The sequence below is a fragment of the Orbicella faveolata genome, unplaced genomic scaffold (assembly GCF_042242905.1).
Source record: "Orbicella faveolata isolate gen_17 unplaced genomic scaffold, um_ofav_v1 contig_1, whole genome shotgun sequence".
NCBI classification, from domain to species: domain Eukaryota; kingdom Metazoa; phylum Cnidaria; class Anthozoa; order Scleractinia; family Merulinidae; genus Orbicella; species Orbicella faveolata.
The window spans coordinates 29,585,928-29,610,849 of NW_028301536.1; the positions used below are offsets into that span (position 1 = coordinate 29,585,928).

General features: G+C 39.3%; 2 protein-coding genes and 1 pseudogene across 4 annotated transcripts; 1 reads left to right on the forward strand and 2 right to left on the reverse strand.

Annotated features, from left to right (window-relative positions):
* Positions 1–45: 45 nt before the first annotated feature.
* LOC110052740 (splicing factor YJU2-like) lies at positions 46–8,744 on the reverse strand. Its single transcript, XM_020758905.2, has 9 exons — positions 8,634–8,744; positions 6,187–6,287; positions 5,812–5,866; positions 5,379–5,468; positions 4,655–4,789; positions 3,998–4,091; positions 3,668–3,755; positions 1,531–1,678; positions 46–1,183 (listed from the first exon to the last, which is right to left on the reverse strand). Exons 1-9 carry the CDS (start codon positions 8,742–8,744, stop codon positions 872–874), a joined length of 1,134 nt encoding a protein of 377 aa, XP_020614564.2. The 3' UTR covers positions 46–871.
* On the reverse strand, positions 1,579–3,464 carry LOC149118707 (uncharacterized; annotated as a pseudogene).
* On the forward strand, positions 8,733–24,681 carry LOC110052738 (uncharacterized). 3 transcript variants are annotated; one of them, XM_089271342.1, is made up of 7 exons: positions 8,733–8,754; positions 10,441–10,580; positions 16,135–16,588; positions 17,276–17,498; positions 18,673–21,491; positions 21,940–21,977; positions 22,218–24,681. In XM_089271342.1, exons 2-7 carry the CDS (start codon positions 10,476–10,478, stop codon positions 22,785–22,787), a joined length of 4,209 nt encoding a protein of 1,402 aa, XP_089127468.1. In that variant the 5' UTR covers positions 8,733–8,754; positions 10,441–10,475; the 3' UTR covers positions 22,788–24,681. The 3 variants fall into 3 exon arrangements, with proteins under 3 accessions (XP_089127468.1, XP_020614559.2, XP_020614560.2); XM_020758900.2 differs by lacking the exon at positions 8,733–8,754 and adding an exon at positions 9,167–9,302; XM_020758901.2 differs by lacking the exon at positions 8,733–8,754 and adding an exon at positions 9,347–9,869.
* Positions 24,682–24,922: the final 241 nt, after the last annotated feature.

Sequence of the window (24,922 nt, forward strand, 5' to 3'; positions counted from 1 at the left end):
CTTCCCTTAAAAAATGCTATATTAAAAATGACTGTACACATGTGATATTAAAATGTTACAGACTTTAATTTATTTCATGTTTACTACATCCACATTATTTTATAACTTTATGTAACAGAAGAATAAACCCATAATCACCCATTTAAAAGAAATACAGATAATAAAAAAAGAACATGGAACATTATCAACTGAATTCAATACATTCTTGAGCTGGACCAAAATCAACAGATTCTTGAGTCTAGAGTACCTACTCCAATATGGGAATTTATTATCCAACTGCAATAAATACCATCCAAATTACATACAGCGATATTGTACAGTTATTTGCTCACTAGAAAACCTGTTTGTCATACAGGTCGGTGTGTGCATGCAAAACTGTCACACTCTCCCTCTTTCATTGATAACTTTATTGACTACAGCAGTTGGATAATAAATCTCTTATTAATGTTTTAGTGTGTAATATTGCTTTATATTTACTCGTTTGTATTTTGACTCACCTTATGGGCTCGTCAAAATATGGCACAACTCGTAAAAATATACAGCGATACTACACACCAAAACATCTAATAACATATCTGTCATTCAGTTTACAATATGTTTGTTCACACTCTTCACTTGGTCTCTAAAAACCTCCTTGCCGGTGTCTCTCCTATTCCCACCCTAAAAGAAGTCCCTACCAGTAGGATGGAAAGCTGAGAGACCCTGGCCCGAATGAGGTAGGATCTCCGAGAGCCAATAATAAGAAAACCTTCATGTATCATGGTTTTACTGAAGCTTATCCCATTTGCATCCATATATAATGAAGTGTGCAATTTATGTACATAATTACAAAAATAATAATATAACATTAATATTTTGGCCACAAGTAAGTCTATTGATCTGAATCTTCACTGCTACTGTAATCTCCTAACATTCCAAGTGAACCAAGTGCACTTGTTCCAGCTTTGATGTCCTGATCCACTTTCCCAAGGTCTTTCTGTGAATCTTGTAACATGTTGTCCTGTGCAGGTGTGACAGTTTCTGATTTAATAGCTGCTTTTACAGCAGCTTTTTGTCCATTAGTTTTGTCTTTATTCACTTTTACTAAAGATGCCAGTTGAGATTTATTCTGCAGCTTTCCAATGCTAACATTACCAGATGTCTTCTGTTTCTTCTGAGCTGGTCGTGGTATGTCGGAGGTATCCTATAAAATAAATATTTTTGCGAATATCACACCACACCTGCTTCTATCAGGTCATGTAGTTGAATCAGTAAAATGACACAAGATCTAACTGCATTCCCACAGTTTGTGGGTTCAGTACCAAAACATTCTTACAACATACACTAAGATTCATTCAAAAAAGCTTTTCATATATGTGTAAATGTGTATCGCTGATACAATGAACTTTTTGCAAGCATTAATTGAAGTAAGCCAAGGGAATAAATACCTTATTTTTGATGAGCATCCCCAAACCAGTCCAACACTGAATACTTTAGGAAGTATTTAATATCAGCAGGATTCATTTCTAACATTGTACTGAAAGTAGTTACCTCTGCCAAAATGTCTGTAGCTTTTCTTCTTGTTGGTTTTCTTTCTCCTGGTAATTCACTTTTGATTTTTGATCTGTTTTCTTCAAGTTCATCATCTTCACTGTCATCACTTAATCTTCTTTGGATCTTCTGGGCCCCAAATATAGACCTGGAATTAGATCTTAAAGGTTAACTACCAATGAATTTAAGTGGACGTTTCGCCCATTCGGGCTTCTTCAACACTAAGAATATCAATACTCGGAATAAAATTTACAAAAAGTGGAAAAGCCTTAAATAAGTTACAAAACAATAACTTACAAAGAGAACAAAGAAATAAAAAATTTTTTCACATAAGATTACATAAGAATTACGTAATAATAAAAATAGTAAAACGCCAGCTAAAAAGCAAATAAAATCAAATAAAATACAGCAGCAAGATGGTGTTAATTGTAGCGAATCCTATTCCTGGAATTAAACTCGCACCTTTTGTTGAGTCCATGAGGTGTGAGGATGCATAATTGAGCACACCAAAAGGCCTGTCTTGTGAGCAAACAGTCATCAAGACTATTATTATTGACACTAAGATTACACAGCTGTTCAATAATTCAAAATTCAAAATCTGCCAGAGCATGAGGCTCTTTGTTAAAATGAATAGCAACTTCACAAGTACGTTTTTTGGTGATCATAGAAGACTTGTGGTGCGGAAACGAATTTTAAATTAGTTACTTGTGGAACCAACATATTGCACATTGCATTTCTTGCACGTAACCAAGTAGATGACATTTTTAGATTTACAATTAAGAATCTGCGTAATAGGATACGTCCTGCTAGTACTAGTGCTAGCAAAGCAATTAGATTCCTTTAAATAATTGCGACATAGATCACATTTGGCTGTGCATTTAAAGCAACCCCGCTGATTATCGGGCGTGCGATGTTGCTCACGAGGTTTACTGCTCAAGATTTCTTTGATGTTTTTAGTTCTACAAAAAGCAGGAATGATGGACCCTACCGGAAAAATCTTTTTAAGAGATGGTGAATCATAAATAAGGTGCTTGTATTTCCTAATAATTCTACCAATACTGGGTAAGCGAGGGTTGAAATCAAGCACAAGTGGAAAAATTTGTTTGGACTCCTTAGGCTGGGGTTGAAGTAATGTTTGTCTAGGAATAGACTGGGCTTTCTCAAACTGTTATGAAACCAAATTAGGGTTATAACCCCGGTTATATAGATAACCCTTATACTCAGAAGAGCATTTACTAAATGCCTCATCAGTAGAACAATTCCTTCGGATCCTGGTAGCTACTCCATAGGGAATGGCTCTGGTTCCGCAACCACAAGTCTTCTATGATCACCAAAAAACGTACTTGTGAAGTTGCTATTTATTTTAACAAAGAGCCTCATGCTCTGGCAGATTTTGAATTTTGAATTATTGAACAGCTGTGTAATCTTAGTGTCAATAATAGTAGTCTTGATGACTGTTTGCTCACAAGAGAGGCCTTTTGGTGTGCTCAATTATGCACCCTCACACCTCATGGACTCAACAAAAGGTGCGAGTTTAATTCCAGGAATAGGATTCGCTACAATTAACACCATCTTGCTGCTGTATTTTATTTGATTTTATTTGCTTTTTAGCGGGCGTTTTACTATTTTTATTATTACATAATTCTTATGTAATCTTATGTGAAAAAAAATGTTTTATTTCTTTGTTCTCTTTGTAAGTTATTGTTTTGTAACTTATTTAAGGCTTTTCCACTTTTTGTAAATTTTATTCCGAGTATTGATATTCTTAGTGTTGAAGAAGCCCGAATGGGCGAAACGCCCACTTAAATTAAAGACCTCCTATGAGAAAAGTTCGCATCTTCTTCTGTTTATTCAACCTATAATTATTTAAAGAAGAAGCGTTCTGTATCCACTGGATCCTTTTCTCCAAGGCATCATCATTGGCAAACCAACATCGTTTACACATCTCTATATATATATCTGTTTCAAGAACCAGTGTCCCAACTATTATGTGCTAAATAATATATAAGGTTACATGCAGGTGCTTGCTATAGATTTTATTGATTTTCTTGCAACAAAAAGAGAAAAAGAACAAAACACCTCTGCTACTCATGACATGAGGTTAAGGTAATGAAGGACAAATCTACACTGTACTTACTGTACTAACTGTTCATCTTCTTCTTCTTCTTTAGCTCGCATTTGCTCAGCAGCCTTTGCATTTAACTCCAATAAAGAGTCATAATCAACTAAATGAAACAAAAACATTAACTAAGTACACCGATGCTCAAACCAAACTTAAATGTACTGATCACTAGTTGAATATGATATTATACACTCAGTACATTTTGCTCTTTTAGAAAAATAAGATTGTCAGATTTGAGGCAAAGAATTTCACAGAGTTATGACTTGGAGCCTCGGAATTTTAAATGAAGTTTTGAACATTCAAGAATGTGTCTAAGTACTAGCTACTCTTTCTTAAGTAACATACCATTAGCAAGCCTTGTGTTCAGATCTCTCAACTCTTCTAACTTTTCTAAAATGTCCATCTCCTGTTTGGATTCTTTCGTCCTCTTCTCAAGAGCCTATCAGAAATGCATGAAATATGAAATTCCCCTATTAAGAAAGAATCATTACACTTCTGTAATAAAATATTCTGAACTCTTAACTTCAGGCTTTCCTTTCCCCCTGAAGCTAATATTAATTTTGTATTCTGTAGCAAGCTGGTGTCACATTTATTAGTTTCAAACTAATGAAAATCAATATCTAGTCAATGAAAATAACATTGAAAACATTATGTTGTTTATATATAAACTCAGCACAGTGTGTATCTAAAAGACTTTATGTCTTGTACTTCCCATTACTTGCACACATTTACTAGCCTCTGCATTTAAAATTTCTCAGAAGAATATCTAATTACAAAATGCGATTTATCATGTTGATGTTATAATTTGAACCAAGGATTTGCCAGACACAAAAAACTACATAATACAACAGTTGCAAAAGGGATAACTTCAGAGATTATTACCAACTGTGAAATATTATTCAGTCATGCTATCATTGGAAGGACTACCAACCCTTACACCAACTCACTTCGCGAGTCACTTCCCTTTTTCCAACAAATCCTTCAATTTAATAAGTATTGTACCTTCATGGGATTGTTTTGCTCTTCCTCTTCTTCTTCCTTTTGTTTTCTGTTCTCTTCATCTTCCATAAGTTTCTGAGCCTGAAAGTTTCTTGTAGCTCCATTCTCACAAACATAGTCTGTGCTTTCAGGGTCAGTCTACAATCATCAAGGAAGAGGATGAAATAGACAGTCACGTACAAGGTTTCATGGTCACAATATTAATCAGTTATTATTATTATTATTATCATTATCATTATCATTATCATTATCATTACCATTACCATTACCATTACCATTACCATTACCATTATCATTATCATTATCATTATTATGACCAAAATACATGGAATGGAAGTTCGAGACAATTTGAAGAAACTGAGGTGTAATGACCACGTCTGACCACACTTTCAAACACCAGAAAGAGAGCTGAAAATATGCAATACAGTGGAGACTGATGAGCTTTGAAGTGTTTCAAAATATGGAAAAACACAGTCTTGAGTGATTGATATATCTTCTCAATCCAGACTAAAACTATGCGGAAAAAAAACATTGAAAAAAAGGTAGGATAAATTGACCTTTAATTTTTTAACCTCGCTTTGAACTTACTTCCATTTCTCTAAGTACTTTGAAAAACTGGAATCCCATTTTTTGTCCTATATTGAATCACTTTCTCCCTTGGTGATACGGCCCAGTTCTACAAGCTAAATGTTAAGAACAAGGCTGTCTTTTAAAGACATACGGTTACCTTGAATGTTATCTCCGATATGCATCTTGGGCATCTAATGTAGAATCGGAATATCAAAAGCCCAAGGTAGGTTTCTCCCTGCACTGTTTCCTGCAACAAAGTCAAGTTAATGTCAATAAGCTATGGTGATATTTGCTTAATACTCTACTTGCTTTCAAAACAAAAGAAAGTCGCACTTCTTAAGTGTGACAATCACAAGTCGCACAGCTGAGAACTATATTTTAAGGATAACTGAGCTGGTGTCAATTATGGAATTTTGTCACCATATAGTATATCTCATGGATTTATTCTGCCTAAACTTGGTTTTACTGATGTCACTGTAAATAATGATCTTGCTATGTGTACATGTACAGGTATGTATGATGATGACATAAGACTTTTCAGACACACATTTTTGAAACAATTATCAGTACTAAATGTTACCTGCACCCACCTTTCTGGCATTAAATTTCTTGCCCTTGTAAATGTACTCACCACATGTTGTACACCTAAACAGGAAAAAATATATAGTTTAAATTTTATACAAATAGTTATGATATTAGATACATGGAAATTTCATAAGAACTTTCAATACTGATAGTTTTGTTTTGGCACAAAGTGAAGAACTTGTTTATAAATCTCCACAGGAACAAAATGAATTTGATCAATTTGCCAGTCAGCTGGACATTAAAACCAGTACATATGGACAAGCACATAAAATGCTTACAAAATTGCAGCTTCTCATTGGCGTGTATTCTTGAGAGTGAAATGAAACTGATTGAATTGATTGATGAAAATAACTCTCAGTGGTCAACATTGAGACACCTACCTCATGTTAAAAGGGGCCATAAGTCGCACCACATATTGACGATCCCTGGAAAGTCCAAGCTTAGGGATTTTAGATGCATCAAAATCTGGTGGGTAGTATTTCTGTAGATTAAATAAGGAAGAGCTGTTTAACCATCCCCCTCTTACAGAACACCAGGAATAAAATAATGCTTTATTAAACTCATCACTGATTGATGAGCTTGAGAAAGATGCTTAAGGGATGATGCAGCCAAAATATGAGCCTCGAGCAGAGCATGTAGGTATCCATGGTAATCCTGAGAGCAGCAACCACCAGGTGCTGTCACACTGACAGAGTCAGTGGAGACACTTACGACCCTATATACTTACATTTACTGCCACCTGTGAAAGGGAGGGAGGTGAAGAAGCAAAAGCACAACTGGCACTCAAGGCAAACTGCATGATCTCACAAAGCTGACAAGCAAAATACATAAGCCCAGCAAAACCCTGTATGAGACCCCACAGAGCATGGCTCCCCTGAGAGACTGCTGGCCAAGATTGACTTGACTCAAACCTCGCCTAAATTACATTTAGCCACATCAGAATTGTTGTTGTTGTTTTTTTTTAAATCAACAGTTACCAGTCCAAGTCTGTCCAAAAATCATTCCATGTAGTAAGGATTAGTCTGTAAAGTGTTAAAAGCAATACTACACAATAATCGAGCCTGCAGTCTAGTTGAGAATACATGTATATAACAGTAATAATAATTTATCACTATATACCACTAGGCTCAACTAGATTGCACATTTAACATGTTCTTTGCCTCTCACAGACTGCCAAATGTGCTTCTATAATGGTGTGAAAAGGGAAATAAGGGGTTTCCACTGAGCTATGATCTGAGAATATGGAGAAAACTAGAGCTATCAATCTTGCTCCCCTTGAGTAAGGACTGTACATTTGTCTAGATTTTTTTTTTTCCAGCTATGATGTCGATTACTGTTTTTCCGCATACAAACCTGTGTAACGTCAAAAAAAGTCAAACCATTACAACACAACACCACCATATGCCGCAAGGCAAAGGTCACGTAACCAAACTTGGTGGTTATGTAATGCATCAGTCAATTCCAGCGGTGCCCATCCCCCCCCCCCCCCCCCCTCAGGTAACCGCAGGGCATTTGCTCGCGTTGTCAGTCCTGCAGGTGGGGCATCTGCAATTTTATCGCAGCCCTGAGGCTGGGCATTTGCGTACCCCGGTGCGACCCCCAGGCATTTGACACATGTGTTTTCGTAAGTGCCATGGATGAGTTCATCGGGAAAGACGAGGCGTTTGTCGAGCAATGACTTGGCCGTCAGGGACTAGAGAAACTTGTAGATATTTTAAAGGTGTGTTTTCTCAATTTTAGATATTTCTTCATTACTTGTAAGCATACAAATATAAGCGACAAGGTGAACTATATTTTGTTTATCACAAAACAATCACTGATGTGAACACGACTATTTTGCATTTCGCATTCAAAACTAGCCTAGCATTTTTTAAATTCATGAAAGTGGAGTTAAAATACTTAAGGTTTGTGAATTCAAATGATGCGATCTTCAAGACAGATATTTTGCAAGCTTAAAATGCAATGCATCATCATTTAAAATGTCTTGATTCTTCACAGAAAAAGTAGCCTGTGAAAACAGGCACCTATCATCGCTCGCGGCTGGAGGCACATCCGCTGCAATCCCAGCTACCCTCTAGCAAACTGTTAAAAACCAATATAAAGAAATAAATATAATCAGAAACAACTAACACGTACTGTTGTCCTTGAGGTCTTACCGTTGCATTAAAATACTGAACAGTTGAACGTTTTATTCACTGATTAATAAAAAAACTGCAGAGGTTTTGGAAGGCGACGATCCTGGGGGCGGAGCATTTGCACTCTTTCTTCGTCCCCACCCCAGGGCATTTAGACAGCTTATGTGTCCCCACCCCGGGGAATTTGCCCATTTATTTAAAAAAAATGCCAATGTCCGGGGGGTTAGCCTGGGGGGGGGGGGGTGGGCACTGCTGGAATTGAATGATGTATAATAGTGGATGTCGGTGATCAGGCTTATAACAGGAAGTGAATTAGAATATGAAAAATTTCCTGAGCACCTGCAACACTGAAATATCAAATACTGCATAGCAAAATCATTACATGCTGCGGCATGTATCAGACGACAGTGGCAAGCCAGAGTAAGGGTCTTAAGTGCCACTGGGAATAAAGTGGATGGGCAGCGAGTACTACCTAGTACACAGTGACAAGTACAGGGGGTTTAAAGGTTATAAGATCGTCAAAGACATTTGAGGAAGCTACCTGAGGTACAAAGACCATTATATGAGTTACTGTGGTTTCTTTTTACAGGCTCAAAGATTTTAAGTGAACACATTTTTGGATATATAACTTTGATATCAGTGATCTTCTGTGGAATAGGAAAGAAAGGACAAGAAATCCAAATTTTACTTACGTTCAACACTTTTCGTTCCGACATCTTGATTTGCCGCACAAGAGACGTGGCTACTAGGCCTTCCCACAATGCAATGCGGCAACAATTCTGATTGAAAAAAGTGGGAAACATGTTCAGAGGAGTGAGTAGGTTGACAATAATTTATGGGCTTTGTTGTTTTGACAGCTGGGAAATCAGCTAGTTATGTAGAGGGGATCAAGCTATGTTGTCCAAATGTTGAGCGACCGAGACCTACTGCTCAAGATATTGTAATGTGCAGAAATTCAAGTTGACAAGTGGCGAAGTTGCCGCGCTGGCCATAAATTGACAAGAGTTGATTTCTGCTGATTTCTGCTGATTTCTGATCGAAAATCTCCTTTCATATCGTCATCTTGCGTTCTCTGCGGTTAAAGCCGATCGTTAAGTCTTCCACTATACTACGCGCAAATGCTGGAGAATGTAAATGTAGGGTTAACGACCGTTTACTGGACACCGGCAACTATGAAATGATGGAACTCGATGCTCATTAGTCTACCTTCGATCTAGATCTATCTAGAGCGGCCCGGCAAAAACAGTAACACTAATAATTTCTTCTATGCCAAGAACAGCAGAGTCATCGCGGTTATCGTTTGTACGGTTTGTCAACGTGAAAGGTTCGTTTTCTGACTTAGGACCGCAACAAAATGGACGGTGAGTATTGCTAGCTATCGAGTCTTAATTCTTGCGTGTGGTTCGCTCATTTTACAGCTGGATGAATTTTGCTGTACTGTAGCGAACGTGGCAGTCTTATAAAGCGAACTAATTATTGAGCTTTTGACAACATAGTTAAAGCTTCTAATCAACGGGGCGTAAGAGCAGTAATTTAAATAGCGGTAACATGATATTTTATTGAAGTTTTTAAATGCTTTGGACTATAAAAACGACTTTATGACTTCTTGGTCGTCCGCTCCACGCGATGCGTGATGAGTATTGGAAATTCGCACTTCCTTGCGGTTTTTGCATCAAATTCCTAACAACACGCGATAGTTATTTCACTGGTACGGAAGTGAAAAATCAAGATCAGCTCTTTTGTAAGGTTCCAAATTGTATGCTTCTCCATATTTAAGAATCCTGCATCGGCGCAAACAAATACAAGAAGAATTTTAATTCATACATGCAGGATGAGTTGGACCGACTTGCATGCAGTCATTATAAATGTACGTTATATATGGCGATCACGTTAGACTGCTGTTTAAATAAATTCTACGTCCCGCTAAGGTAAGTAGAAGAAGGAAATTTAGATGAAGGTCGACCAGGTTGACAAATTGAGAATTCGTGTTTTGGTGGTGTGTTAAATGCGAATATTCGGAATATATTTCAACCGCTATGTACTTCTGTCTGGGTGGATACTCCATAAACCACTGAACCGTGTCATCGGTATAAAAATGAACGGTCAAAACAAAAATTTAAGCGGATTAAGCTGTCGTCTTTGCTATTTCCTTGCAGCTCGGTCTACATAATTGTTGTGAAATGATGGACTTCTTGTTTGCTCTGAATGGGCTCATCGGGCTGTTGACCAATTTTCACTCGTCTTGAATACGATATTATTTCTACCAAAAGGTGCAACTGCAGTAGTGACGGAAGTAGCGTACATATTACCATTTCTCGCTTTATTTGTGATTCAAAGTTCGTCTTTCTGTTTTTGTCGCTTCCTGGGAACGACAGAAACAAAACTAAATCCTCCTTTAGACCTAGCAGGACGTACATTGTGTACCCCTTCTCATACGTATTTCGTTAGCGATGTTATTTCCTGTTTTTGCTGATCTCATTATCTTTTTCCCTGACCCAGGTTTTGGAAAATCCTGATATGGTAATGTTTTAACGATGGCTGAGTATAATATTTACGGTGTGTTTGAAGCTGAAGACATCATCAAGTATGGTTACATGATGATAAAACGACCACCAACTTCAACAAAAGTCAGGATTAAGGTGAGATAAAATTGTTATAGATATGGTTAATCCTGTTTCTTTTCATTTCACAGATTAAATCGCAGTACTTTTCACTGCACTGCTGTCTTTCTTGGTTCAAATATATTGTTATTTACTTTCCATTCAATATTCAACGCTTATGTAGTGCTTTAATACATCAAGTTGTGTTACAGCACTGTGATATTTAACAACTTCATCATTGTTTTCAAAACATTTTTTACTGTCAAAATTTTATTCCCTCATAGTTAATCATCTATGATGTAACGTGCCATTTTACATCTATAGGTTGTACACATTTTGAGAAAATGACGTCTTACTGATCACTAATTCCACCCTTTGCGAGGGAGGCATTTGACATTCAAATTTGATCCTTAAAAAACCCACACTGTATCCCTTAATTTGCTTCGCTGTAATTGATTATAGTATCCTTCGCATAAAATCCATCTCTTACAGAAGAGATCAACAAACAAGAAATAAGCAAGGGATGTCTGTTTTCCCAGACTATTGGGCAAGTGAATAAAACGCAATAAGAAATAGACTGATAATCTCTGACTGCCGGCAATACAAAGCTTCGATCCAGGCTAATAATTTCTCAGCAGGTCTGTGTGGCATGCAAAATGCCCTGACCTGCTTTGGGTATAACTGGCTCCATACAGGCTGTTTTATTTTTTTTCTAAAACAAAGCCATTCTGCAATACTAATGGAGAATATTGCAGTGTTGTATCAGAAAACTTATATTTTGCATCCAGACACAATATTGTTATATTTGTTATTGTTTTTAAAAATAAGTCCCTTATGATTTCAATGAAATTTGTTAAGTTTTTTTTTTAATGGCTTCAAATGACAGGATAGAAACATATGTACAAGGTTTTGCTTTTGAATAATGATAATTTTCTAGACTTTGCAAGTTGGGAAACAAAAATAAATTTAGACAGTTCTAGAAGACAAAGTCAGAAAACCTGATTAGGCTTTTAGCTTGCCTTTGCATTTCTTCTTGAAATGAGACTTTTTTGAGGGTATAAAACAGGCTTTTCAATCCCACATCCCACCTCTATTTTTGGCTTAGTCCTGCCATCCCACTCCAGTCTTAAAGTGCCACTATGATGAAATTCTTGATATCCATGTTTTTACATTTTCGTACACAATTGGTCTTTCCTAGATATCTTGGCAAATTTCAGTTTATTACGAACATTAGAACACATGGTTTTTGGACCTTTATTTCTGAGAATTTACGGCCGCCATTAATTTTCCTTGTTCCAAGTCTTGGTTGAGAATTTGAGAAAATGATGTCATTTTCTCAAAAATACCGCACGGGTTGAAATTATAATAACAATTCATGTGGAAAATTGCACAAATATATGAGCCAGAGTTTTTGTTATTCTTTATGGGAATTGCGGCTAATTGTTATTATAATTAACCCGTGCGGTATTTTTGAGAAAATGACGTCATTTTCTCCAATTCTCAACCAAGACTTGGAACGAGGAAAATTAATGGCGGCCGTAAATTCTCAGAAATAAAGGTCCAAAAAAGATGAGTTCGCAATAGATTGAAATTTGCCAAGATATTTAGGAAAGACCTATTGTGTACGAAAATGTAAAAAATTGGGTATCGAGAATTTCATCACAGTGGCACTTTAAGGTTGATCCTGATCCTGTCTGATCCTAGTTAGAGTCACAGCTCTCTGTGTTATGTAGAATGTAAACTGTGATTTTCTGTTTTTCATCAAGTTATTTTAAAATTATCCTGCATCTTGCCAGTTAAAATTAGCAAAATGTATTTTTTGCTGCATCCCACCACTTAAATTTGTGTCATTCTGCATCTGTTTCCATTTTTAGTTTCATCCTGCATTCCACCAAACCTATACTGGACCCTCTTTTCTCCTTTCACATCCCAACTCTATTTTTGGCTTAGTCCTGCCATCCCACTCCAGGCTTAAGGTTGATCCTGATCCTGCCCGATCCTGCCTGATCCCGGCGTCAACAAAATCAGGATCGGACCGGACCAAACCGGATCACAGATCGGATCACGGACCGGATCATGGATCGGATCACGGACCGGATCACGGATCGGATCACGGGTCGGATCACAGATTGGATCACAGATCGGATGACGGATCGGATGACGGATCGGATCACAGAAAAAAAAAAACCTGTTAAAGAAAAAAAAATCAAATCGTTTATAAGATAATAATAAATAAAAAATAAAAGTGGAAAACTAAAATATGTTAAATAAAAATAAGAATCCCGAATTTGACGCAATGACATGTTAATTACAGAGAATGACAAGAGGTCATTTAAAAAGCCACATAAGCGCCTAATTTACGACAAATTTAAATTGTAATGAACAGGCAGATGTAGTTATATTTGAACGTTAGTTGGCTTGAAGCTTGCGTGAACCTCCCATTCTTGTTTTTGAAATTGTTGTTAGTATCAGTAGCTAATTCTCGGCTACTTTTTCGTGTCAGATGTGAGCGTTACAGTTAGCGTTACAGTTAATGAGAAAGCTTACGTACGAAAGCTTAAGGACCTGACTTGCTTTAAAGGAGCTACGTCATGATTTGCGCATGTTGAAAAAGCTAGCCTAGTTTTTCAAGTTCGTCATTTGCAGTCCTCGTTAATCTTTGCCATCCTTAACGATCCTCATTCCGTTTTGATTTGTTCTTGCCTCTTAAGTGCTTTCTATCCTAGAACACGATCATTTTAAGGTTTTAGTCCATATAAAGGCAACTCTTTACGACCCTAAAAATGACTTTAAAAATCCTGACGTAACTCCTGAAATGTTGTTTATTCTCGGGTTGCGTTATCGTTCACATTATCGATGTTATTCCTATATTTTTTTGTAAAACAGCTATATTTCCTTGAAATACAAATGGCCTGTTTCGTTTTATTCCAGTACGAAATATCGTATTCCAAACTCACATCTTGTAAAAGTATAGACTTGTCTCAGAAACGGAAATTGTTTGAAATCATCAGGTGTTTAATTTTTTAGTGTTTTTAGTTTTTGTGTTTCGATCATACGTTCGTCCTATTATTACCATGCTGACTCTTTTTATGACAGTTTACCTTTGATGCAAGCGAATATACGAAATATCATTTATCTGAACTGCGGAGAAAAATATGAAGACATGGTTGATCATCGCAATCAAAACCCAACAGCCTGAAAAAAATTCATCTGTGACCAGCTCCCAGTTGGCTTGATATCATAAAAGAATAAAGGAATATCACACCTGAATTAAATAAAACGTTCTGCTCCCAATAGTCACTCTAGTGTAATTTGCTCAACAAAATTTTGAATTTTGAATTTTTTTCCTTGATCCGATCCGTGATCCGATTTGTGATCCGATCCGTGATCCAGTCTGTGATCCAGTCTGTGATCCGGTCTGTGATCCGGTCCGTGATCCGATCCGTTATCTGATCCGTTATCCGATCCGTGATCTGATCCGTGATCCGGTCCGATCCAATCCTGGTTTTGTCGACGCCGACCTGATCCTAGTTAGAGTCATGGCTCTCTGTGTTATGTAGAATGTAAGCTGTGATTTTCTGTTTTTCATCAAATATTTTAAAATTCTCCTGCATCTTGCCAGTTAAAATTAGCAAAAAGTATTTTGTGCTGCATCCTGTTTCCATTTTTTGTTTCATCCTGCATTCCACCAAACCTCTATTGGACCTTCTTTTCTCCTTTTCAAACCTGAGCATGTTTTCCTGTCAGACATGTTTCTTTCTCGTATCCTCAACTTTTGTCTTTCTCTTGTACAGCCTTTCTTGTAAAAGCCTTGATCTAATGCCTACTCACACTTATGATCCAATTTCTCATGGCTCACCACATATAGCCTTTACTAACACATTTCAAAACATCTATAAACTTGAACCAATAGAAGTAAAGAAAGATTCATATAGATGATGGTCCACTTTCTTCAGTTCAATTTTTAAGGTGTAACACCTCTGGTGACAGAATTTTTTTTGTGAAACACATCTTGGGTCCTGGGACTGGAAAATATTCAAAATGTCTATGAAAATCTTTGAAGTGTCTTCACAAGATAAATATTTACAGGTATCTTTGGATGTATGTGGATCATCTGAAAATATCCCAACACACCGAGGTCAATAATCTTTCGTGTGACTTAGATTTAGTGGAAAGTGTCCGTAACATTAAATTTACAATTTAGTTTAAATTGGATTTGGGTCTTTAAATATAGTTCAGTAACAATTTTGTGTCAAGCTGTTGACATGCATTCCTCATCAATTGAAGCTCTCCTTGCTAAATTAGCAAATAAGTTAATGCCCATCTAGATTACTCTACATGCCTTGATTTTAAACTTGGAGAAACATTAATCATGCTGTAATATGCAATATACATGTATTTTGTGGGAAGCAGGTCAGAATAATGATTATAAAATGTGTGTAACTCCCAGACAACCGATCTGGGTTCCCATACTGGCCACGGCAAGACGGTTAACAATCCCTTTCTTTCCATGATCCAGGAAAGTAAAGTGGTATTGGGTGATTCCAGAAAATATTAACAATACCATACCAAGGGCAGCATCCCCATCTAAACCCTCCACCCCCACCCCCTTGGCTTTGGAAATTCCAAAATCCTCAACCACCCTTCCCTTGCTTTCAGAGTTTCAAACTGTTCCAAATGGCCCCCCCTACCCCCATGCCCTTGGTGCTCCAGTTTCTGGAACCCCCTTCTCCTTTGGAATTCTGTCGCGCTGCCCATGGTATGGGAGGGTATGGCTATTTTTGCAGGACCATTCATTAGCAACCTGTTGTGGTAACTGGGGGAATGGATAACATGCTTGGAGAAGGTGTAGTCTGCAATGGATTTGCATTCAATGCCAAGGAGGGGACAGATTAGCAATACTCCTAATAGCTTTTAAACTGAGATATGCTCCACTGTGTGGGCACGCTGGCCTAAGTGTGTCTTGCTTTTCTCGCTACACAGCAGAATGTATGTTTTCTCTTTCTGAGGCTACACAACTTGTGTGTGCAAACATGTTATTTTGAGATGAGATCTGAGGTGTTGGGTGGGATTGTGAATTTATTAAAGCAAAATTTATAGGAAGGTATCCCCCCCCCCCCCCCCCCCAGCATATAATATGTCTTTCTCTCTGTGATAATAGTAATGGTTTTCATCAGTTTGCTGCTAAAATTGTACTGTTTAATTTTATAATATATGTGTTTGGTATCAAACACAAATTCATCCTTTATTGGGATAAATTAGAACTTGCAAATGAACTTTCCTGATGAAAATTCCTGCTGTTTGAAGCCTAAGGTCAGTAATTTATTGAATTGATTAATTATTGTGTAATCGTGATTGATTCTGTATCATGTCATTTTTAGAGCAGTTTTCAAATGAGTGTTGAAAGGGTGAGTAGTCTAATTGTAATCGGTTTGTTCTGGTTTTAGACACTCAATTGAAAATGGCTTTAAATCTTTATCTTATTAATCTTTACTTATCAAAGTGAAGCTGTAATTTTGTCATTAATTTTTGGGCATGCAATTCCAGCACTTTGGAAAAGACTAGATCTGATTTTTCTGTTCTCTTGTTACAGGCATGGCAAAGTAAATTTTTTGTTTTGCGCAACAAGACACAGAATTTGAGCCAAAGACTGGAGTACTATAAAGATGAAAATGCATTTGAATTGCAAAAGCCAATGGAATATTCCTTCCACCTGGATAGCATTGTCTACATTGGTGAAGCTCACAGCTCAAAGAGCCACTGTTACCCAATAATGATTGTGTGTAGCAAGCAAGGAGCCATCACTTTGGCTTGTGACACTGAAAAAGCCATAAAAGACTGGTTAGGAGCTATAAACAAAGTTGTTGTCAAAGTAGGCGGAACTAGCTCCTCTGAAATATGGGCACAAGTCCCTAATGACGATAGTCCCGCATCTACTCCTGAGCTAAAAAGGCGTGCAACCTCTGACCTGTTAAGTGTGCATTCAAGATCATGCCACAACTTGGGTGATGCTTCACAGGTTAACGCCAAGACAGCTATACAACCAGGTTGGCGCAAGGAATTTTTGGCTGTTTTTTAGCGAATACTCATCATGTTTTTCTTGGTTGAAATCCTACATTGAGGATGCTACAGTATCAGAATCCTATAGGACCCCTTACTTAGGCTTAGAATCCTGATTATTGAGTGGTATGCTAGTTCAGATCCTGAAGAATGTATAAGATCTTGTCAATATCTGTGATTACCAAAAAGAGGATGGTGTTCCTTGTTTTCTAAGAAAACAATGTATGCCTAAGGTCTAAGAAAACTGCTAATGGATGCACGAGTCGAACACAAGTACTTGTAATAACCAATCAAAATGAAAGAATAATACGACACGTTATACAATGAAAATAATGCTTGCTCGGCTCCAGTGGTGGGTAGGCAGGAGCTATATTCTAATATCTTATAAGATCCTTCTTGCCTATCTTGCATAATGACTCCAAAGACATGCTGTATCCAAACATGGTTGAATCCAGAATTACCTTTTCTGTTTTTGTTGGCTTGGTTACCATGGAAACCAAACTGTAAGGAATTTATTGCTTTTTTTGTAGTATTTGGAGGAATTTTTCTAGTCTGATTTAATTCCAGCACAAAATTTTTGTGCGCACATCTAGTAATGATGACTCCAAAATTACATTTTATCTCAAACATGTTCGTAGGGTCTGACCTTCCACTTCATATTGTTTGATTGACAGGTTATTTTGTCACCACGAGGCTGACTCCACACTCAGAAAATAACAACATCAGGGGGGACTACATCCTGTGTATTACTGAGGAGGAAGTGTCCCTCCAATCTGCTGTGGACAGGAGCCAGACCGTGGTCACTTGGTCTGTAGGTCAAATAAGGGGATTCAAGAGTGAACCTGCAGCTAGTGCAGGAGTGAAGGACATGCAGCTTCTCACACTCAAAGTTGGCAGGTGAAAAACTGATTTGTAACAGGAACTGAGCATGTCTTACAATTTCCAGGAAAAACTAGTCATCCTAAATTTAATAATTTAACGTTTGGAAAGCACTAATGCTTAACCCATTGACTTCTGTGCTGCCCGTAACCAGCCATGACAAGCATTGGCCTTTATTCCACTTCTGACGTCATCACCTTTGACGAAATTTGGCATAAATACTCAAGTCTCATGGCAATCTTAGAGGCACAGGGCTATGTGAAATGCAGCAAAAGTGTTTGTGTTTTACAAGTTTCAGTAGCTTCCAAACAGACATCCAAAGTTCTTCCTGCGTTGTCAAAGGAAGGTCATTGCCTTTTTTGATACCTACATTCAGGCTAAATTTCAAGCAAAGACTATCTAGTTACTATTGGAAATTACTTTTCCAACATAGTGATGTTATTAAGTGCAGGCCACAACAGTCCTTTAGCAAGTCATGCTCTAAGCTAGTATTAAATCTCTGGCTGGGTCTATGAGTTGTATCCTTGGACAAGGCAGTTTCCTCCCTCTCCATCAACAGGGGTGGATCTAGGGGGAGGGTGCCCCCCCCCCCCTGAGATGAAGCCTTCTTCTTTGTAGTTGCTTTTAAAATTTGTTTACCTCACCAGTCAGTTACGCCATTCTTTAGTGGTGCACCCCCTCCTAAGAAAAATCCTGGATCCGCCTCTGATCGAGGAGTTTAAATGGACTTTGGCAGTTGTACTGGGCACTAGAGACTTGTTAGGGTTTCCCAACAAAATGCAGAGGCTCTATTTATTAGCATCCCATCTAGGTAGTTATCATGATATGATGTATTGGTATTGACCAAGCGTGAGGTCAAGATGGCTGGATACTAGCCAAGTTTATTTTTTTTGCGTGTTTATGGACCGAGACGGAGTCGAGGTCCATAAACTCGCAAAAAAAGAACGAGGCCAATGTCCAGCCTTCTTGACCGAACAAGCTTGGTCAATAAAAGATTTTCTTACATATGGCTTTTGGGGAAATTTCTCTTGCGGGACACAAAGGGTAGTCCCGATCGGGCAAGATCGCCCCATCTTGCCCGCGCGGGTAGCCAATCACAGCGCAGGATTTGGTTTATCTTACCTGCTCACGGAACTGCCGATATAATAAAAAGAGTTATTGGAGTTGATTTACCTCTATTTTCTCTGAACAGACGCAGTGTGACTGGAGAAGGGATTTTCCAGTTCTTCACCAAACATGGCGACACTATCGCCGCTGAAATTCGGCGGCATTCCAAGCAGGTTTTCCAGTCTGCGGCAGAGAAACGTGACGCTTTCCATAGGAGATCTACCAGTGGCAGTGCGTCCAAGTCTCCGCCAAGTGTTCACCCATCCCGAAAGCTTCCGAGAACTATGACCGCGCCCCCGGAGAGGATTATGAGTACCCTACAAAAGGAGAAGGATAACGCCAGGAGACGTGCTGTGACCAATCCGTTACCTGGCCAAAGAACCATAGAGGAAGATCTCCCTGAAAAACAAAACGGCAGAGCTGTTACTATTGACATTGAAAGTGATGGATCTGCGTCAAGTAATGGCTCGAGACCACGGTCCGCAACGGAATCCTCTGTTGAAAAGGCAAGTGATGATGACGTGTTTCTGACGCGGCAACCGTATTCCGAAATCGATGGAATTGACGACATCAAGGAAGAGTCGGAAGGCAGCGCCTACATCGATCTGCTCGTCGACGAGAGCGCCGAGCCGATTCACATCTCTGACCCGGTTCACGGCCGTAAGACTTCCAGCGATTCGCTTACGAGCTCATGTTCTGTAGGCAGCGAAGAGGGAAGCATGCGCTCTAATAGCTCTCTTCCTAGGAATTTCTCAGGCGCACAGTTGATTCCTGAAGAAAATGAGATGGACTCTGAAGGTTATGTAAGAAGTGAAGCGTTGCATTCGGGGCCAGCGGACAACAGCCTCGATGGAAATGGAAATGTTTTAAATTATTTTAAGTCCGAAAAGGGAACGGAAAATCATCGGTGCCAAATCTCCGGCAACCAAAGTTTATCGAGTTGCCCCGTTGACAAGACCACAGTGAAGAACGGCAGCCCGAAAATTTCGCATGTCGGTGGAAGTGTTAATCGAAAAATGCGCGAGAGTCTAATTGCACAAATCAAAGAACCAAGCTCTGGTAATTTCCCGCCAAAACCCAAGTTAGAGAGAGAGCACGCGCTTAGGTCGGAAAATGTTTTCCCGCCAAAATCCAGCACGGAAGAGGCTTCCCTTTCTGCTGATTCCCGGAACGAAGTAGGCTCACGGCAGTCTTTGTTGGATAAACTAAGAGCCGGAGATCCCGAAGCCTCTAAAACCATGTTTGAGAAAATTATTGCTCAGATGGAGAAGCCACAACAGAATGATGTGAACGAACTCTTTCCAGCCGTGCGACATAAACGGAACAGTATCGGAACAGTTTCTACGGAGACTGTTGGTGACGTTCAGCAAAAAGCGACCACCTTAGCTGGTGGGAAAGGGAGTCGTTTAACTAACAAGAAACACACGGTGATCGAAAAGAGTAAATCCACGTGTGAAGGGTTAGTCAGCCGCGCACATAGCCCGGGTCCACCGCCTTTACCAGTTCGTCCGGCTGATCCTGGCGACGTGATTCGGAGGCGATCATCTTCCTCGTGTATCGGGGATCTTTCTGAAGAGAATCAGAGGCGGCCTGAGTTAGCGGCTGCTCATCGGTCAACTTTCTTCGCCAAGGGCATGCGCAGCATAGATCCCCACACACTGCTATTACCACTTAAGACAAACATCAACACCAGTCATCTGACTGGCGAGGCTGCGATACAGGCTCGGCTACTAGAGAAGACGGAACAGGCCCAGAACAACACCAATCAACGGCGAAATAGCGGAGTAGACGACCCCGGATCGTGTTTGATTGCTGACGGAGGAAGTACCGACGACTCGATTTTTTGTAAATCGTCCGAGAATGTGGAGGAGGACGGACAATGTGAGATGGCCAAGAGGAAAGATTCCAAGGCTAGTAAGTTCGTCAAGAAGGTGTGGAAGCTGGCGCCCAAACCGAGGCGAGGGAGCAACGAGACACGAGAGGTTTCCGAAGTCGATTTTGCGGAAAAACCCCGCAGAGATTCGCTTTCTCCTGGCGATGCTATGGATATCCAAGGACGATTTTCAGGAAGCGAACCAAGTACTCCAGAAACGTCACCACAGATGAGTAGAAAAACGTCCAAATCATCACCGAAATCCCCCCGTAAGACATCCAGAGAAGAAAAATTGAAAAAGGACAAAGAATCACCTGAAGTCGCGCTTAAGTTTTCCTCCGCTTCTAAGATGCTACGCAAGGTCGCTAAAAAGGATGACATTGCCGTCAAGAAGGTTTGTAAAGAGGAATCACCAAAGAAAGATGACATTTTAGCTGATGATACAGCTAAACATCCGGTTTTCTCTCACAAGGAAAAACAAAAAAAATCTGTACCGCATGATAAGGCCCAAAAGGACACAAGGGATGAAAAATCGAAATCAAACCACGAAAGTCACGACATGATTGACGGATCTTGCCAACTTGAACGTCACTTAGCGCCTCTCGCTGACATGACTGACAGCCAATGTGCGTTTAACAGTGAGGACAACGTACCTGCGCCAGCCCTCCCTCCGCGGAAGAAATTTGATCCACCTCCGTTGCCACCCAGACAAGCAAAATCGCCCACTTCATTTAGTTCGAGCCCGTCACCTGTTCATTCTAGTGCAGCTCACCATAGTGGACGAACAGTTCAGCCTGCTGCTCCATCTATGAGGGAGGGAAGGCGACATAGTGGACAAAGAGCTGTTGGAAGTGTACTGAAGGAAGAGTTTCTGCCTCCCCCACCTGTCCCTCCAAGGAGAGAAAATAACCAGTCTCCCGTTCAAAAGAAAGCGACCTCAAACGAACCTTCGTCAGGTCGTGCTCCTGTTATTCAGCTGACTTGTTCTTCACCAGAAAATCAACAAGATCTTGCTGAAAAACAGAACTCGGGTGAGTTTGATTTTTGGCTGATATTCAAGTAGCCCTTAAATTCCCATGTGCAATCAGTGTATCTAATTCTTCGAGCCCTGATTAAAGCTCAAATTCTCCTCACAACTTTTTGGAAGAATTTGATCGTATATCAGAGCCATGTTTTCCGGCTGATCAGTTCAGTTATTCTCATGACCGGCCTGTTATATATGTCGATTATAATTTAAGCAGAAATTGCTTATTCCCTAAACCGACTGGCGAGTATCAGGGATTTCGGAAGGGAGGGAAGCGGGAGCATAGGCGGGGAAGGAAAAAGGAAAAAAGTTTGTCCCCTGTCCTCTTTCTCCCTCTCCCCTTCCCTTAGAAAGGCCATCACCATCAAGACTGAACAGAAATCGGACCTCGTTCAATCCCAATTCCGTTGTTTCTTCGTATATCCTAATATTGTGTTATTTCCTTTTACTTCCAGACTCGGAGGAAGAAATGAGAAATGCGACAACTGATGAGGTAATACTGTTTAAGCATTTTTATTTCGTTTTGTTCTTTTTTAACCGACCAGATGTAGGGTAACCATTGCCGCTTTCTTCTCTCAAACTAGTTGATTGCGGATTCCGTGAATTATAAACAGGCCAATGGTAATATCTCCTAAAATAACAATAAAAAACAATTCGGTAAACAATTTCACACAGTGATATAAATTTGTTGTTAATCGGTACCACATGAGTTACTTTATCTCATTGTTCCCAGTCCCTAGAGCAAAACCCGCCCATTCTGTCAGACACCCACCAGTTACCAGACTCTCTATCGCATCCAGTTCCCCATCGGCCGCCCAAAGGAGAGCGACGGAGCCAAGCCAAAGAGTTTTTCCGCAGTCATGCTAGTCAACGTGTTTCCAGTCCCTACTCCGATCCAGAGTCTGCTGAAATGGATGAGAACTACATCCGATACGGGAACATCGACAAGCTCACACGGGGGTTGAGCGGCGAACACGAAGGAACTTCATCTGAAAAGCAATCGCCCCACGTTACGAATTCGTCCAATCACGAGGCGAATTACATCATTAAGACTTGTGCAGGTCCGCTGAGCACGGAAGCGAGTCCCGTCATAAAATCACAGAGAGAAGCTACACGTCTCAAGATTAATTTGATGAAAGAATGCTCAATTGACGAGGAACTTCCGCCAGAGAGCCATGATGGCAGCAGCATCAGTATTACAGATGAGGACTTGGAAGGTCAGCAAAGCACACCAAAAAGACCTAGTACTCCGCTGAGTATACAAAGAGGTCAATTCACGCTGTCTAGCGTGAGTATTACATAGGTTTAGTAACGGCCGACGAAAGGAAGGGGAGTTGGGTGGTAATGAAAGGAGCCATGTTTTGCTATCTTACATCAAATCTGATGAAACCTCTCAGTAATTGTCGAGAACCATTCAGTAGAAAGATAATAACTTAATGATCTAAATGGCATAAATACAGATTTAAGTCAGCTTTTACTCATCATACTAGGTTTTTTTTGTTTCAAGTTTTACAGCCCGTAGTTTTGTGTTGCGATGAGCAAATAATCTTCGTTTGTTTCACAATTACTTACTGCTCAAAATGTGAACATCAAGTCATACTGGTTTCTTTTTTAATTTTTTTTGTTTTCTTTTTACCTCCAACAAGAATCTTAATACGTTTTCTATATGTTTAAGGAAAGTTAAGTTTTACATCCGGGATACATATATTGCACAGTTTGACATTAGTTTGTTTCTGATTGGTCAGTCCGTTCTAGACCGTTCTTGAACCAGTCAAAAGCGTGGAAATGGCGTTATTAAACGAACTGTAACGTTTATCTTAGAGGGTCATGTGGGTGGCTAATATTTTTACCCAAAACGTGTTAAATTGCATTTAACTAATGGATTGCCTTACTATAAGGCGAGAGTCACTTAAATCACAACTTGAATTCGTGGAGGGGATTCCTACAGCATCGCCTTGCACATTTCAGGTAGTGTTTGTGCAATAGGCCATTTTACAGTTTTGTGCCTAGTTACCTGGCCTATGACTGCAAGCGAGGCTGGAGGTGACCCTGCTTTGATACAGACCTCTGCTTTTCTCATGTAAATGCAAACTAGTTCGCATAAGAACAACTTAATTTACACAACGAAAACAGTGTGGTCTTTATCAAAAGATTCACCTCCAGCCTCGCTGCCATTCAAATGCAAGGTCACTGAACAGACAACTGTAAAATGGATTGTCTTCGTTCTTTTGTTTAGACTGTAAAAATTTTCCTAAGTCCGTTCACTTTCTTAGAACAAATTTAACCAAGGCCTTGAGGCATCTCATTATCACAGCTAAAACGTCTTGACTAAAATGCTTAATTCCGATACAATTCAAGGTTCGCTTTTGGTGACGAAATATGGCTAGTATGCTCACTGAGCAAGGGGAACTTGCTTCGTTGAAGCACTCTTAGAATTTTCGATTCTTGTCATCCAATCAACACCTAGCTGGAGCTCTCACGGGTACGACGGGGAAGTACGAGTGAGGTCAACTTGTAAAGTCGTATTAGGCCTAAAGCAGACGGTTTAGAATGAATTTCTGAATTTCTAACCTAAAAAAAACTAGCCTACGTGTAGTTGAACCACCAACCCGCCCCCCTCCTTGAGGAGGAGGTGCGGGACACATAGGCTACCCCGCAAGGTCTTCAGGTCCGGAAAAGGACTTCGACCCCTCCCCCCGCCCGCCATCAAGTTACCATACAACATCGGTAACGTAAACCTCGAGATATGGATGTTTGTTCGGCCTCATCTTGTGCTTCTTGACCCGATTTGTAATAAGATGATTAAATATTTGTCTTACATCGTCACACGATTATAAAACAATGTATTATAAAATTGAATTGTTTCCTATACAGGAATTTATGTACGATAGGAATATTATAGGAATACTTAGCATTTACTTGCAATTTATTGGACAATAGTCCAGAAAAACTTTTTCAGTACATATTTAAAATGGTCTTATGCACCTAGACGTAAATATAATAGTGTAAGGAATAAATATTTAATCGTTAAATTAAATTTCATCCCACCATATTTGAATTTAAATGCAAAGATTGTACGAGGTATTTTAATGTGAATGTCCTAGATATTTATTGGCTTAGTTTTAGCTTTCTCGCCATGTGCGCTGTTGATCAATTGAATAACATTGTATTCAAATGAAATAAAATGTGAGAATTTCTTCTAGAGTTTACAGTTACTGTAGCAAATTACAGAAATTCGAGCCTTCAGTGATACCAAGAATAAAGCCGTTAACTACTGCATCTGCCGGCGATTTAATTATCAACTTTAAGGCAAGAATGGATGCTGTTGTGAGGACGACTTTGAAATGGTGTGATAATGAGTTACGCTTGGACAAGGTGGTGTTTTCAAATCGTTTGGTCAAATGCTGTCGCCGTGCCTTGGAAAGGTCGTTAAATCAG

What these genes read in the sequence shown, in the direction of transcription:
- LOC110052740 (XM_020758905.2), bottom strand. Translation starts at nt 8,744, where the DNA reads ATGTTTCCCACTTTTTTCAATCAGAATTGTTGCCGCATTGCATTGTGG. An exon ending in ATGGCCCCTTTTAACATGAG is followed by an intron (nt 5,867 to 6,186) that starts GTAGGTGTCTCA and finishes TTTCCTGTTTAG; the next exon opens with GTGTACAACATGTGGTGAGT. An exon ending in CTACAGACATTTTGGCAGAG is followed by an intron (nt 1,184 to 1,530) that starts GTAACTACTTTC and finishes TTTATTTTATAG; the next exon opens with GATACCTCCGACATACCACG.
- LOC110052738 (XM_089271342.1), top strand. Translation starts at nt 10,476, where the DNA reads ATGGCTGAGTATAATATTTACGGTGTGTTTGAAGCTGAAGACATCATC. An exon ending in CTCACACTCAAAGTTGGCAG is followed by an intron (nt 17,499 to 18,672) that starts GTGAAAAACTGA and finishes TTCTCTGAACAG; the next exon opens with ACGCAGTGTGACTGGAGAAG. An exon ending in GAAATGCGACAACTGATGAG is followed by an intron (nt 21,978 to 22,217) that starts GTAATACTGTTT and finishes CATTGTTCCCAG; the next exon opens with TCCCTAGAGCAAAACCCGCC.